The 15182-nt window shown below is 54.4% G+C and overlaps 1 protein-coding gene across 1 annotated transcript; it reads right to left on the reverse strand.

Annotated features, from left to right (window-relative positions):
* Positions 1 to 2112: 2112 nt before the first annotated feature.
* On the reverse strand, positions 2113 to 2934 carry LOC109781322 (uncharacterized). The gene has a single exon (XM_020339924.2). It carries the CDS (start codon positions 2932 to 2934, stop codon positions 2113 to 2115), a length of 822 nt encoding a protein of 273 aa, XP_020195513.2.
* Positions 2935 to 15182: the final 12248 nt, after the last annotated feature.

The raw sequence follows: 15182 nt of genomic DNA on the forward strand, positions 1-15182 counted from the left end.
TCAAGGCGCTATGGCCAAACGAGACGCCTCAAGAAGGGATGGTCGAATTGGCCAATCGATTTAAAGGAGCTCGGCGTCGCTTCAAGCTTTGGAAGATTTCGGCTTGCCAAGGAGGACGGGAGGCATGGGCAATGGTTAAGACCCACTTTACCAAGCTGGACTCGAATCATTTAGCTTAGGTTGGGCTGGTAGGGCCAAACGAGGGGGAAGTGCCACTTCATTTGGTGTATGACCAAGTGATGTGAGCCGCTCGGTTATCTCAAGAAGACTGTGCCCTAGATACTATAATTGATAGTCTTGACCAAAAGCAGGGTGTTTGATTCTATGTATCTATGTACTTTACATCAAACAATCTCCATCCGTGTTGTAAACGTTGTCTTAACCGGCCATCGGCTTCGAGCTCCCCCGCCATTGGCTTGGGAGTGTTCTGAACTGTCTAACCTGTTGTAACAGAAAATCACTTTGGAGAACCAGGCAATCCGGCCATTTGGTACGAACAGATTAAACACGCAAAGGGAGTTATGTTATATTACTGTTTAACGTAAGAAACTTCCAAAGAAAATAGTTCCTCCAAGGGTTCCTTTCTTTGGGTTGTTATGTTGACCATAGGTGTTTTAACCAGACAGTCGTAGTATGCGGGTGATGGTTACTTCGGGAAAATAAATCCGGGTGTTTGGTGATGACCACAAATAATTTTCACTTCCCTCATAGCCGACCAATTATGTTCTTAAGAATGCTAGCTTTCGACTTCACCCGTCTGAGGTACGTATCCAGATAACCCGGTTGTAACAATCGTAGAGGTGCTCCCTTTACCCTCTAGCCGAACAATCGAGAACGTAGAGGGTAAGCATAGGAGCGAGGCAACCCAGCTTGGCCAAAACTTAAGTCAAATCTATTCATATAATGGCTTAAAAACGATATTGGAAGGGTGCAAACACGACAGAGGCGAATAAATGCACGAAAGATATATTAATCGGCTTCATTAGAGAAGCCCCCAGGTATAGTCAGGTTGTACATTTAAAGATGCATGCACGAGGAAACTTAGCATAGTTTGGTTTAGCCGAACACAGACTGGGAGGTGCTATCCACCCTCAAAAAGTAAAAATAAAAGAAAAACTCTAACAAAAGAAAGGCTAGTTGGAGTGGCGACACCAGACTCTGCGTTCCATGGGTTTGGTTTGAGGCGATTGTCCGCTGGGTTGTGGAGACGATACGCTCCTCCTGCTAGTACTTCATCGATTATGAAGGGACCCTCCCATTTGGGTGAGAGCTTATTCTTCCGCTTCTGAGGGAGACCTAGGACGAGTTCACCTGCATTGTATGCCTTCGCCCGAACTTCCCTACTCTGGTAGTGCCGGGCCTGCTGTTGATAAAACGTAGAGCGGGCCCGAGCTATGTCACGCTCTCCTTGCAGGGCGTCCAAGTCGTCTTGCCGATCTAACTCGGCTTCCTTTTATTCATACATGCGCACTCTAGGCACGTCATGAATGAGGTCGCAGGGAGGACTGCTTCTGCGTCGTACACCATGAAGAACGTGTGTATCACGTTGATCGATCAGGGGTTGTGCGCAGTCCCCACAATATGGAGTCGTGCTCCTCCACCCAGTGGCAATCGGATTCTTTCAGGGAACAGGCTAGGCAAGGCTTTATGCCGCTCATGATTAGTCCATTGGCCCGTTCGACCTGTCCGTTGGTCTGTGGGTGATATACCGAAGCATAATCGAGCTTGATGCCCATGTTAGCGCACCAGTCCTTACTTCCTGGGCTGTGAAGTTGGATCCATTATCCGTTATTATATTGTGGGGGACACCGTAACGATGGATCACACCGGATATAAAGTTGATGATCGGCCCAGACTTAGCTGAAGTTACTGGTTTCGCCTCAATCCATTTAGTGAATTTTTTTACCATGACCGGTAGGTATTTCTTCTTCTTGGTCCCCCCTTTAAGTGGTCCGACCATGTCCAGTCCCCAGACCGCGAAGGGCCAGGTAATTGGTATCGTCCGGAGAGCCGTGGGGGCATGTGGCTTTGATTTGCAAAGAGCTGGCATCCGACGCAATGTTGGACTAGTGTGTGTGCGTCCGCGCGAGCGGTGGGCCAGAAGAATCCAGCTCAGAAGGCCTTGTTGACCAAGGCCCGAGCTGCCGCGTGGTGACCACCCATGCCAGCGTGCATATCGGCCAATAGTTGCCACCCCTCCTCTTCGGATATGCATCTCTGGAGGACTCCGGTAGTGCTTTTTTTGTACAGTTCACCATCGTGGACCTTATAAGCTTTAGAGCGCCGCATTATGCGTCGTGCCTCGTTCTGGTCATCGGGGAGCTCTTGACAGAGAAGGTAGGTGAGGAAGGGCTCGGTCCATGGCGCGATGACTGCCATGACTTCATGAGCCGAAGTTGTTTCGTCGAGTGTCGAGCCTCCGATGATTTCTTCGTCTGGTTCGATGACAGGAGGGATGATTTGTTCTCGGCCATTGGCTCCAGCGTCCTTGCCCTCATCCTGCCACACCACGGATGACTTGAAAAGCCGTTCCACAAAGGCGTTCTTAGGGACCGGGTCACGCTTGGCGCCCAATCGAGCAAGGACGTCAGCAGCTTGATTGCTGTCTCTGGAGACATGGTGAAATTCTAACCCTTCGAACGGGGCAGATATTTTAAGGACGGCATTCCAATATGCCGCCATCTTGGGGTATTTAGCATCGAATTCGCTGTTGACTTGGGAGATGGCGAGGTTAGAGTCTCCCCGCACCTCGAGCCGTTGTACACCCATTGATGTTGCCATCTGAAGCCCATGCAACAGGGCCTCATATTCGGCTACGTTGTTGGAATCAGTATACATAATTTGTAGTACATACCAGATGTTATCGCCAGTGGGGGATGTAAGGATCACCCCAGCCCCCAGTCCGGCTAGCATTTTGGAGCCATCGAAGTACATTGTCCAATGTGAGTATGTACTATATTCCCTGGGGAGCTCGGCTTCTGTCCATTTGGCGAGAAAATTGGCCAAAACCTAAGATATAATAGCTCGGCGTCCCTGTTGTTGATGATTTCAAAGGGAAGGAGCTCTATAGCCCATTTGGCAATGCGGCCAGTCGCGTCCCTGTTGTTGATGATGTCCTTCAGTGGTACTTCGGATGCCACCGTGACCGAACACTCTTGAATGTCGGAGTTTTCGGGAGCCATAAAATCCATATAAGCTATCTTATGGTAATGTGAATACCGAGATTTGGACGGGGTAATCACTTCTGATACGTGATGTCTAATATGCAACCTTCTTCTTGTAGACTCGTGTTGGGCCTCCAAGCGCAGAGTTTTGTAGGACAGTAGCAAATTTCCCTCAAGTGGATGACCTAAGGTTTATCAATCCGTGGGAGGCGTAGGATGAAGATGGTCTCTCTCAAACAACCCTGCAACCAAATAACAAAGAGTCTCTTGTGTCCCCAACACACCCAATACAATGGTAAATTGTATAGGTTTACTAGTTCGGCGAAGAGATGGTAATACAAGTGTAATATGGATAGTAGATATAGGTTTTTGTAATCTGAAAATATAAAAACAGCAAGGTAGCAAGTAACAAAAGTGAGCAAAAACGGTATTGCAATGCTTGGAAACAAGGCCTAGGGTTCATACTTTCACTAGTGCAAGTGAAAGGATCGATATAGTTGACTAGAGGGGGGGGGGTGAATAGGCAACTAACAATTTTTAGCTTTTCTTTACCAAATTAAACTTTGCATCAAAATAGGTTGTCTAGATATGCAACTATGTGAACAACCTATATGATGCAATGACAACAAGCACGCAAGCAAGTAAGATATATAACTCGAGTAAACTTGCGAAAGTAAAGGAACGAGATAACCAAGAGTGGAGCCGGTGAAGACGAGGATGTGTTACCGAAGTTCCTTCCTTTTGAAGGGAAGTACGTCTCCGTTGGAGCGGTGTGGAGGCACAATGCTCCCCAAGAAGCCACTAGGGCCACCGTATTCTCCTCACGCCCTCACACAATGCGAGATGCCGTGATTCCACTATTGGTGCCCTTGAAGGCGGCGACCGGACCTTTACAAACAAGGTTGGGGCAATCTCCACAACTTAATTGGAGGCTCCCAACGACACCACAAAGCTTCACCACAATGGACTATGGCTCCGCGGTGACCTCAACCGTCTAGGGTGCTCAAACACCCAAGAGTAACAAGATCCGCTAGGGATAAGTGGGGGGAATCAAATTTCTCTTGGTGGAAGTGTAGATCGTGGCCTTCTCAACCAATCCCGAGAAAATCAACAAGTTTGATTGGCTAGGGAGAGAGATCGGGCGAAAATGGAGCTTGGAGCAACAATGGAGCTTTTGGGGAAAGAGGTAGGTCAACTTTGGGGAAGAAGACCCCTTTATATAGTGGGGGGAACAAACCAACCGTTACCCCACTTCTGCCCCGCAGAGAGCGGTACTACCGCTGTGCCAGCGGTACTACCGCTTGCCACTATAAGCGGTACTACCGCTCCTCAACGCGGTACTACCGCTTGGCCCACAGCGGTACTACCGCGGTGGGAGGGCAGTACTACCGCATACGAGCGGTACTACGGCCCCCCACAGCCGCGGCCAGTACCGTAAAAACCCGACACGAAAAAAGAGCCCTCGAATCGAGGCGGTACTAGCACGAGACCACCGCGGTACTACGGCTGGGGGCTACTAGCGGTACTACTGCTCTGGAGCGGTACTACCGCTTGTGGCACCCAAGCGGTACTACCGCTCCGTCCCGTGGTACTACCGCTGGGACCAGAGAGAGCACACAGTTGGGGGCTACCAGCGGTACTACTGCTCTGGGCGGTACTACCGCTCCAGAGCGGTACTACCGCTTGTAGCACCCAAGCGGTACTACCGGTCCGGCCCGCGGTACTACCGCTGGGACCAGAGAGGGCACACTGAGAAGAGAAACGAGCCCATCATCGAAACGGAAAGGCTCGGAGGGAGGGGCAAAGGAAGTGTACGTGATGATTCCGCCCTAGCCTTTCCAAAACGGACCCCCTCTTGATAGTACGGTGATCCCTATGAAACTAGTCCACCAAACTAATCTGAAAGGACTACACCGACTTCGCTTCAAGCTCCGAGGGGAGGGAATCGTCTCGTGCCAAAAGGATGAATCTCTGAAAAACACTCAATGCACACGATTAGTCCGCAAAAGCATTGTCATCAATCACCAAAATATCTTAGGGATAAATATGCCCTTACAGCAAGTTCTCTCAACAATGATAACATAAATAGATCATATGGCAATCCCTCAACGTGCGACAAAAGTCACTCCAAAGTTCCTATCGCAGAGAACATAAGATGAAATTGCTTGTAGGGTACGAAACCACCTCAAAGTTATTCTTTCCGATCAATCCATTGAGCTATTCCTATAAGTGTCACAAACAGCCCTAGAGTTTGTAGTAAAATAACATCTTATGACACACATCAATCAACCCTAATATCACCTAGATACTCCAATGTCACCACAAGTATCTGTGGGTCAATTATACGATATGCATCAAACAACTTCAGATTCATAATATTCAATCCAACACAAAAAGCTTCATGAGCATCCCGAGATTTCTACCGGAGAAAGGAATATGAAAACGTGCATCAACCCCTATGCAAAGATTACCCTAATGTCACCACAGGAATCCGCAAGTTGATAACCAAAACATACATCAAGTGGATCAACAGAACATCCCATTGTCACCACGGATATCCCATCGCAAGACATACATCAAGTGCTCTCACATCCAAAGATTCAATCCAACATAACAAAACCTCAAAGGAAAAGACTCAATTCATCACAAGGTCGAGAGGGAGAAACACCATATGATTCAACTATAGTAGCAAAGCTCGCGGTACATCAAGATCGTGCCAAATCAAGAACACGAGAGAGAGAGAGAGAGATCAAACACATAGCTACTGGTACATACCCTCAGCCCTGAGGGTGAACTGCTCGCTCCTCGTCATGGAGACCGCCGGGATGATGAAGATGGCCACCGGTGATGGTTTTCCCCTCCGGCAGGGTGCCGGAACGAGCTCCCGATTGGTTTTTCGTGGCTACAGAGGCTTGCGGCAGCGGAACTCCTGATCTAGGTTTCTTTCTGGGGGTTTCTGGATTTATAGGAATTTTTGGCGTCGGTTTCACGTCGGGGGATCCATGAGTCAGCGACAAGGTAGGGGGCGCGCCCTAGGGGGGTGGACGCGCCCTCCACCCTTGTCGTCGACTCGGGACTCTTCTGGCCCAACTCTTGTGCTTTGGGGGCTTCTTCTGGTCCATAAAAAATCACCGTAAATTTTCAGCTCGTTTGGACTCCGTTTGATGTTCCTTTTCTGCAAAACTCAAAAACAAGGAAAAAACAAAACTGGCACTAGGCTATAGGTTAATAGGTTAGTCCCAAAAATAATATAAAATAGCATATAAATGCATATAAAACATCCAAGATGGATAGTATAATGGCATGGAACAATAAAAAATTATAGATACTTTGGAGAAGTATCAATACGTAGTAGACTGGCTTCTGCATCCGGAACTTATGGCCCTCTCCTTCTCGTTCTACCACGAGAACCGCGCTCACCACTTGATTCGTGGCCGAGATGTACAACAACATGGGTTCGCCTATGCCGGGTGCTGCTAGTATAGGATTGCCGGCCAACAATGTTTTTATTTCTTCCAGTGAGGCAGTTGCTTCATCGGTCCACTCGAAGTTTTTGGTCCGTTTGAGCAATCTGTAGAGTGGCAGTGCCTTTTCACCAAGGCGGGAGATAAAGCGGCTCAAGGCTGCCACGTAGCCCGCTAGTTTTTGGACGTGTTTCAGCTCCGTAGGGATCGCTAGCTGGGATAGAGCTCGGATTTTAGCCAGATTGGCCTCTATTCCTCTATGGGAGACAATAAATCTGAGTAGTTTTCCGGCGGGATCTCCGAAGACGCATTTGTCCGGATTGAGCCGTTTATCATAAGCCCGTAGATTATCAAAGGTTTCGCGAAGGTCGTCCAACAACTGGCTTCCGTGTTTGGTTTTGATGACCACATCGTCTACATATGCTTCCACTGTTTTGCCGATTTGATTTTCTAGGCATGTTTGAATCATGCGCTGGTATGTGGCACATGCATTTTTTCAACCCAAAGGGCATTGTGTTGAAGCAGAATGGCCCGTAGGGGGTGATGAATGCGGTTGTGGCTTGGTCAGACTCCTTCATTTTAATTTGATGGTATCCGAAGTAGGCGTCAAAAAAGCATAGCGAGTCATGTCTGGCGATGGCGTCAATGATCTGGTCTATGCGGGGTAAGGGGAAGGGATCCTTAGGGCATCCTTTATTTAGGTCCTTGAAATCGACACATAGCCGCCAGGATTTGTCCTTCTTGGGCACCATGACCAGGTTGGCCAACCACTCAGGGTGCTTGATTTCTCGGATGAATCGGGCTTCGACTAGTTTTGCTAGTTCTTCACCCATAGCTTGACGTTTGGGTTCGGAAAATCAGCGCAGCGCCTGTTTGACTAGCTTAAAGCCCTTGAATATGTTCAGGCTGTGCTCCGCTAGTTTTCGTGGGATTCCTGACATATCTGAAGGGTGCCAGGCAAATATGTCCCAGCTTTCGCGCAAGAACGTGTGCAATGCTTCTTCAACCGCGGGGTCCAACTGGGCTCCAATGGATGTTGTTTTGTTGGAATCCGTTGGATGCGCTTGGATTTTGACGATTTCGTCTGCTGGTCTGAAGGATGTGGATTTGGGCCTTTTACTGAGGACTACATCGTCCCTATCCACCATTAAACGGAGTGTGCTTAATTCATCGGATGCGAGAGCCTCAGATAGTGCTTCGAGGGAGAGCGATGATGTTTTGTTTTCGGCCCAAAGAACTCTGTCTAGATCGCATGGAATTGTGATCATGCCATTGGGCTCTGGCATTTTGAGTTTCATGTACCTGTAATGTGGTATAGCCTGAAACCTTGCAAATGCGTCACACCCTAATAGGGCATGGTAACCGCTATGGAAGGCCATAATGTGGAAGAGTAGTTCTTCGGACCTGTAGTTCTCGGGAGTTCCGAATACTATGTCGAGAGTGACTCGTCCGGAGCAGTGCGCCTCTTTCCTGAGGATAATCCCTCGGAAGGTAGTGTGACTCTGTTCGACGCAAGATTTGTCGAATTGCATTATGTCCAGGGTGTCCTCGTAAATGTGGTTTAAGCCGCTACCCCCGTCCATTAGCACCTTATGAAGTCTAAAGTCGTTCACTATGGGATCGAGGACTAGTGCGGCGGGTGCTCGGACAGGGAGGGCCCTTGGCTCGTCTTCCTTGTCGAAGGTGATTGGTGTATCCGTCCATGAATTTTTTGTTGTCACCTAATGGATTTGATCGAGCTCTCGAAGGGCTCTTTTCCTCTGATTCTTTGAGGAAAATGTTCATAGATCGTCAGGACCTCAGTGTCGTTGTCCGGGGGTGTTGCTGGCCATCTGCTGGAGGGTGTGATTCTGAGGATAGCCTCCCCACTCTTTGCCACTTGCCTAACCACCCAGCAAGCTCGAAGCTGTGGGTTGGGTTTGTATTCGGCAGAACCAAGTGTAGGGCATGGTTTGTCCAGTAGCTCGTTGAGGACTATTCTGGGTCCTGCAAGATGTCTATTCTTCTTCTCGGCGGGCTCGTGTTCGGCCGACCGTCGTGGGTGTACGTGTTTTGCCTAAGCTTTTCTGGGTTCCTCGGCATGTATTGACTCCACGCACATCTGTTGTGCCTTCCAGGCACTTTCCATGGCGCAATATTTGCGTACCAGATCCGATAGCTCGGTGAAGTTTCGGACGTGGCGACGGGCGAGGGCATTCAAGATTCCTTCGTCTCGGAAGTTATACTGAAAGGTCGCTACAATTTCCTGGTCGCAGCAGTCCATCATTCTATCTTTGACCACGAGGAATCTGGCCCAGAAGTGGTGGACCGTTTCTCCGGGCTGCTACTTTACGTACATTAGATCCCATATGTTTGGCTTCCCTGAGTTACTTAGAGAGTACTCAACGTGGGGGTGGGTGGGAAAAACTTTTCGTCCCGATGGGTTGTGGGTCCGGGGCTTTGGCGGCGGTGCCCTGCGCCATCGCGGTATCTGGTGCGCCAGGTTCGGAATCTAGACTATCAACCGGATACTGTTGCTTCGAGTCGGGGCTTGATCCTGGGCTCCTTCCGGGACGAACATCGGATTCCGAGCTAGAGGCCTGTGTCGGATTTCGGGTTCCGGCAAACCCTTGAGGTTCGAACATTGGGGTGCGCACGAAGATCTCCCTCTCTCTAGCTCGCTCTCGCAACGATCTCAAGGCCTAGCTCGACAAACCCGAAGGACAAGAGACACGAGGGTTTATACTGGTTCAGGCCACCATTGTGGTGTAATGCCCTACTTCAGTGTGGTGTGGTGGACTGCCTTGTAGGCTGAGGATGAACAAGTACACGGGAAGAACAGCCTCCTGAGGAGAGGTGTTCTTGGGCTCGATGAGCTGGTGGAGGCAAGGGTGGTCCGAATGATCCGTCCCCTTTCTATGGTGGTGGCTAGCCCTATTTATAGAGGCCCGGGTCCTCTTCCCAAATATTAGGCGGGAAGGGATCCCACAACGGCCAGATTTGAAGGGGGACAACTAGTACAAGCTATCCTGACAAAAGTAGTCTTCGCCTGCCAAAAGGCTCTAGTGGTGACGCCGTCCTGGGCTCCATGATGACCTCCGTCATGCCGTCCTGCTGGTCTTGGTCTTGTTGCACCGATATGGAAACCTTTGCCTGACGCCTCAGGAATCCTCGCCTACGCTTGCCCCCTCGGTACCAAAGGGGAAACTGGTACACTGCGCCCGCTGGCGCCCGCCTGGCCTTGGTCGTCATGGATCACGTCACGCGAACCTCGCGAGGTGCCCCTTGCCTTGATATCTCCGCTCCTCGGGATTCAGCCTAGTGAGGCCGCTCCAGGGGAGGTCTTGCGTCGTCCGCCTCGTGAGGCTCGGCCCCTCGCGAGGGTCTTGAGTGGTCACTGATGAAGACGGGCTGTACCAGGCCGCTGGATGAGCCACGCCCTGGGCCGCAGGCAGGCAAGTCTGGGTACCCCCGTTCCCAGAACGCCGACAATAGCCCCCGGGCCCAGGGCGCGCTCGGACTTGGCTTCGCGGCGAAGCCAAGGGGCAAGTGCGGAGCGCCGCGGGCCCCAATAGCATGCGGCCTTGATTGATGCGTGGCGACTGACGGGACGTGGGCGTCTCCGCTTCCCCACGCTGCCTCGGCAACTGCACAACTTGACGAGTCCCTGCTGCATGCAGAAACACCATCATTACCCGCGACCGTGGAGGTCGGCAGTTGGCCTCCTTCTGGCTATAAATGAGAAGAGGGGCAGAGCCCTCCTCACTCATCTCTTCCTCCGTTCCGCCCGCTTCTTCTTCTTCCTTCTCGCCGCGACACCCATGGCGCCGATACGAAGGTTCTCTGCTGCGGAGAAGGGGAAGGCTCCTCGCGAAGAGCCGGGGCCACTCCCGGCGAAGGAGAGGCTGGCCTGCTCTCGCGATGTCGTCATGAGGCCGGAGGTGACGAGGCCTTGGCATGAATGGCCTCTTCCCGGCTATCCGCTGCCTTTGTACACCCGGGCAGAGGGCTCCGGAGGAGGAGGTAGCAACTGGCGTCGATCGCGCCACGACCGTGGTGGCCGCGCTATGGCGGCGCGCGCCGCCGCCCCGGGAACCCACGCCGAGGGCTCCTCGCGCGAACTCATGGTGTGGGCGGCGATGCCTATGCGCTCTTGGATCCGCTTCCCGCAGTTCTTCTCTGCGGAGATGCCACCGAGGGGGCCACTCGAGTTGTGGCTGCAACACGCCGAGTGCGATGCCCCGGCGACAGGTGCAGAGGTCGAGGTCGTCTCCCCGAGCAAGATCTTTATGACTCGCGGATGGGGCGAGGTCGCCCGCGTCTGCCGCGCGGAGGGGGCCCTCGCCATCCACTTCGAGTACGACGACGCCTCCACGATGTCCTTCAAGGTCTTCGACGAGGAAGGCCGCCGCCTGTAGTACTGCCCTGGAGGGGGCCACTAGGACGGTGGAGCGGCTGGCGCCAAGCCCGCCCTTGGTCCCGCCGACAGCTCCTCAAGCAGCAGTGATGGCACCTGGGGGTACGGCGACTCCCTTGAGCCTGATGGGACTTCGGAGACGAGCGACGACAGCTACGCGCCGCCGAGCTCACGCCGCGCCCGGAGTGCGGCAGCAGCATCCGTTCGTCGTCACCGATGATCTGGATGGGGTTGGTGTCGGCCTGCCGTGGCCCTCTGTTGATGATGGCATCGGCGGCCGTAGCTAGGGCTCCTCGTGTCCTTCCTTCTTTCGTTCCCTGCAAGGAATCAAGACGGGCCCTGTGGGGTTGTGTAAGAAACTTGTAGTTCTTTTGGCTTAATGCGATATAGTCCTTTATCCTTTGTCGTGGTCACGCACTCCGCTTCAACTAGTCGCCCCTTTGCGTCCCTCGTGGTAGCCTGGCGCTCTACGCTGACAGGTCCCAGTCCCCAGGCAGGTTGTAGCCGTCGCTGGTATGCCAGGTCGCGATGACGTGGTCAAGGCCAGGAGGTGAGCGGCTCGAGGTCCGGTGAGAGCCCCCGAGGCGCGATGCTCGGGGGGTCCCCCTTAGCGCGCAAGCAACTACCCAAGGGCCGAAAGGGAGGCAAGGTTGCTCAAGCGAAAGCGCATTAGTGAAGGTGGCTAGGTTTGCAGTGGCGCGCCTTGCCTCGGCTCTGTTCCCCCTCCTTTTCATCCTTGCAGTAGCTTAACGCTCTACGCCGGCAGGTCCCAGTCCCCAGGCAAGCTTCAGCCATCGCTGGTATGCCAGGTCGCGATGTCGTGGTCAAGGCCAGGAGGTGAGCGGCCCGAGGTCCGACGAGAGCTCCTGAGACGCGATGCTCGGGAGGTCCCCCTTGGCGTGCAAGCAGCTTCCCGAGGCTGAAAAGGAGGGCGGCACTGCTGAAACAAGGCAACGGAAGCTAGACATCTTGTGCAATAGCGCTGGGCTCGACTCGAATGCATGACTTATCTCAGTGATCTTGAGTCGTTTCCTTGTACCGCGCCTGATCCATGCGTCAGTGGTGATGGGACAACTGGGTTAGGCTCGTGCTGGCCCCTCTCCCTTTTTCACGTTCTCCTAGGTGCTCTGCGTCCTCGGGTCTCGGCCCTCGAGCGAGCTCAGCCGCCGCTGGGCCAGGTCACGATGCCGCAAGGCCAGGGGGTGAGGGCTGGAGAGCCAGTAGGAGCTCCTGAGATGCAATGCTCAAGAGCCCCCCCTTTAACGCGCAAGCAGATTGCGTGAAAAAGAGAAGGAGCCTGCGGTGCCGCCCGCTACCAGCCTCCCGAGATTCCTGCAGGTTAGCGCGAGGGAGAAAATACAGATTGCACGGTGTCTGCTGGTCCGTCGCTGGTCGCTCCGCAAGAAGATGAAGGCACTGAGGGCCTGGTGAGGTGACGTGTGCGGAGCATGCCGCGAGCCAGAGCTCGACCACTCAGGTTTGTCAGCGCTGCAGGGACGGACCCGAGCACAAGCGCCGTGCCAACATGTGTAGCCCCCGTTACGGGATGAGCAGGAGGCCGGTCAGCAATGCGGGTGGCCGCGAAGGGTGACAGATAAGCAGGTGGTAATCGTGAAATGACTCAAGCAATGAGGTAAGTTAGTTCAGATAGATGCGAGAGCGATACGTGCCACAGGGACGGACCCGTGCGGCCTGGGGATGATGCAGCCCGAGGGGCGCCCCCAACAAGGTAAGCTAAAGATGCGGAAAGATACACGTCGCAGGGACAGGCCCGTGCGACCTGGGAATAATGCAGCCCGAGGGGCGCTCCCAGCTGAACAAAACTGGAAAATGTCACCTGACACAGCTGCTGAAGTGATGTCGAGGCAGCTGAAGGCGCGCGCTGAAGAAGTTGCTCCTTAGATGTCATCCGCTGGCCGGTTCCCGGGAGATCCCGGAGGTTCTGGCTCCTCCTCCCTCAGGACCGCCTGGCGCCTGGCCTCGTGAGCCGCCAGGGCGCCCTGCATGAGCCGTTGGTAGGTGACAGCCGTGCTCGGCAGGCCGTAAGGCATGCGAACGTAGTTGTGAGGGGGGCCCTCGCACCAACCAGCGCGTGATGGCCAGCAACGCTCCTGAGATGCGGCCCTGTTGAGCCCGAGGTAGTCAATGCAGACGCGCAGCTCACCATCATCGCCTGGATGGGGAGCCGCGCCGGGTAGTGGGCGGTGGTCGCCACGCATGGCTCTTGGTTCCTGAAGCTCCTGGATTGTCTTGGTGATGAACTCCTGAGCACTAGGCGCCTCGCACCTCGTGCCCGCTTGGGGGAAGCGTGCGGCGAAGCATGCCTCCACATGGTGCCCGAGTGCCTCCCTCGTGGTGTTGGCTAGGTCTGAGGCCCTGCAGGAGAGAGCCCCCGAGCCCAGCCTGAGGAGGGCGCCAGGCGCGCCTTCCTATGCGAGGGAGGGAGGCGCCCCATCCATGGGCGCAGGTCCTAAGGTGGTAACGCCGCTCTCCTGGGGTCCTTGGTGCAGCAGCTGCTTCTTCTTCTTGGGGACGGCCCCAGGAGGGTAGATGGTGCCTTCATTGTCTGGGTCCTCAACCGCCGCAGCCTGGTAAGCGCGCTCGAGAGAGCACACCGCATCCTTTTCTTTGCAGGCAACTGTGATGACGCCGCCGCTTCCCGGCATCTTGAGGACGTTGTAGCCGTGGTGAGTCACTGCCATGAACTTGGCCAGGGCTGGGTACCCGAGGATGGCGTTGTAGGGAAGACGAATGTGGGCGACGTCGAAGTCGATAAGCTCGGTGCGGTAGTTGTCGCGCTGGCCGAAGGTGACTGGAAGGCGGACCTGCCCTATCGGGATGGTGGAGCCGTCGGTCACTCCTGAGAAGGGCTTGGTAGGCTGTAGCTGATTGTATGGTACTTGGAGGCTATCGAACGTCTCGACGGACAGGACATTGAGTCCTGCGCCGCCGTCGATGAGGGTCTTGATGACTTGAACGTTGCTGATGACGGGTGAGCAGAGCATCGGGAGGGCGCCGGCAGTTGCCACGCACTTGAGCTAGTCTGCTGAGCTGAAGGTGATGGCGGACTTGGACCACCTGAGTGGGCGCGTGGCTTCGAGCCTGGGGAGAGCCGCGTTCACTTCTCGGGCGAACTGCTTGAAGAGACGCTGAGAGGCTGGGGCCTGCGCACCGCCCAAGATGCAGGTGATGGCACGAGGCTCCTGGAAGCCCCCAGCCCCCTCGTCCTGGTCATCGTTCCTTCTGGGTTGTGGCGACAGAGGAGGAAGGCTGGCCTTGCCCTGAGGGCGGTCCTCACGAGGCTGGTCCCTCCAGGCGCCCTCGCGAGGCTGGTCGTGCCAGTGGTCCTCACGAGGCTGGTCGCGCCACTCCTGGCGCGGGCCGCGGTCGTCCCAGCATCCTCCTGTTCGGCCTCCTCCACGGTCGTAGCCTCGGTCGTTGTGGTCGGGGCGTTGGCCGAAGCGCCCGTCGCAGATGGCCCTGAGCTCCTGGCAATCGCTGGTGTTGTGGTTGTGCATGTTGTGGAAGGCGCAGAACAGGCGGCTACCTCTGGACGACTCTGGGTGGTCGCGGCCGCGCTTCACCTCCGGCTCGGCCGCGAGCACGGCTGCTCCCTTGCATTTCACGTCCTTAACCTTGGCCTTCTTGTCTTCTAGGTCTGCTGCTGGAAGCTCGATGAGGGAGAGGCGCCCTTCCTCGGCTCTTGCACACTTGGTCGCTAGGTTGAACAGCTCCAAGGCCGTGCACAGGTCTTCGTGGATGGCGAGCTTTTCTTCATCTTGACGTCACGAACGCCGTCGGAGAACGCGGAGATGATGGCCTCGTCCGTCACCTTGGGGATCTTGAGGTGGACGCTGTTGAAGCGCTGGATGTACTTCTGCAGGGTTTCCCCGGGTTGCTGCTTGATGCGCCGCAGGTCACCCACGGCCGGTGGGCGGTCGCGAGTGCCCTTGAAGTTGGTGACGAAACGCTCGCGCATCTCGCCCTAGGAGGTGATCGATCCCACGGGCAGGTTCAGGAGCCACGAGTGCGCACCATCTTTAAGGGCCATGGGGAACCAGTTTGCCATGACCTTCTCGTCGCCGTTGGCCGCCTCGATACTTAGCTCGTAGAGCTGCAGGTCTCTGCAGGGTCGGGGGTGCCATCGTAGCATGGAGG

Source organism: Aegilops tauschii, chromosome 6 (genome assembly GCF_002575655.3).
Source record: "Aegilops tauschii subsp. strangulata cultivar AL8/78 chromosome 6, Aet v6.0, whole genome shotgun sequence".
NCBI lineage: Eukaryota > Viridiplantae > Streptophyta > Magnoliopsida > Poales > Poaceae > Aegilops > Aegilops tauschii.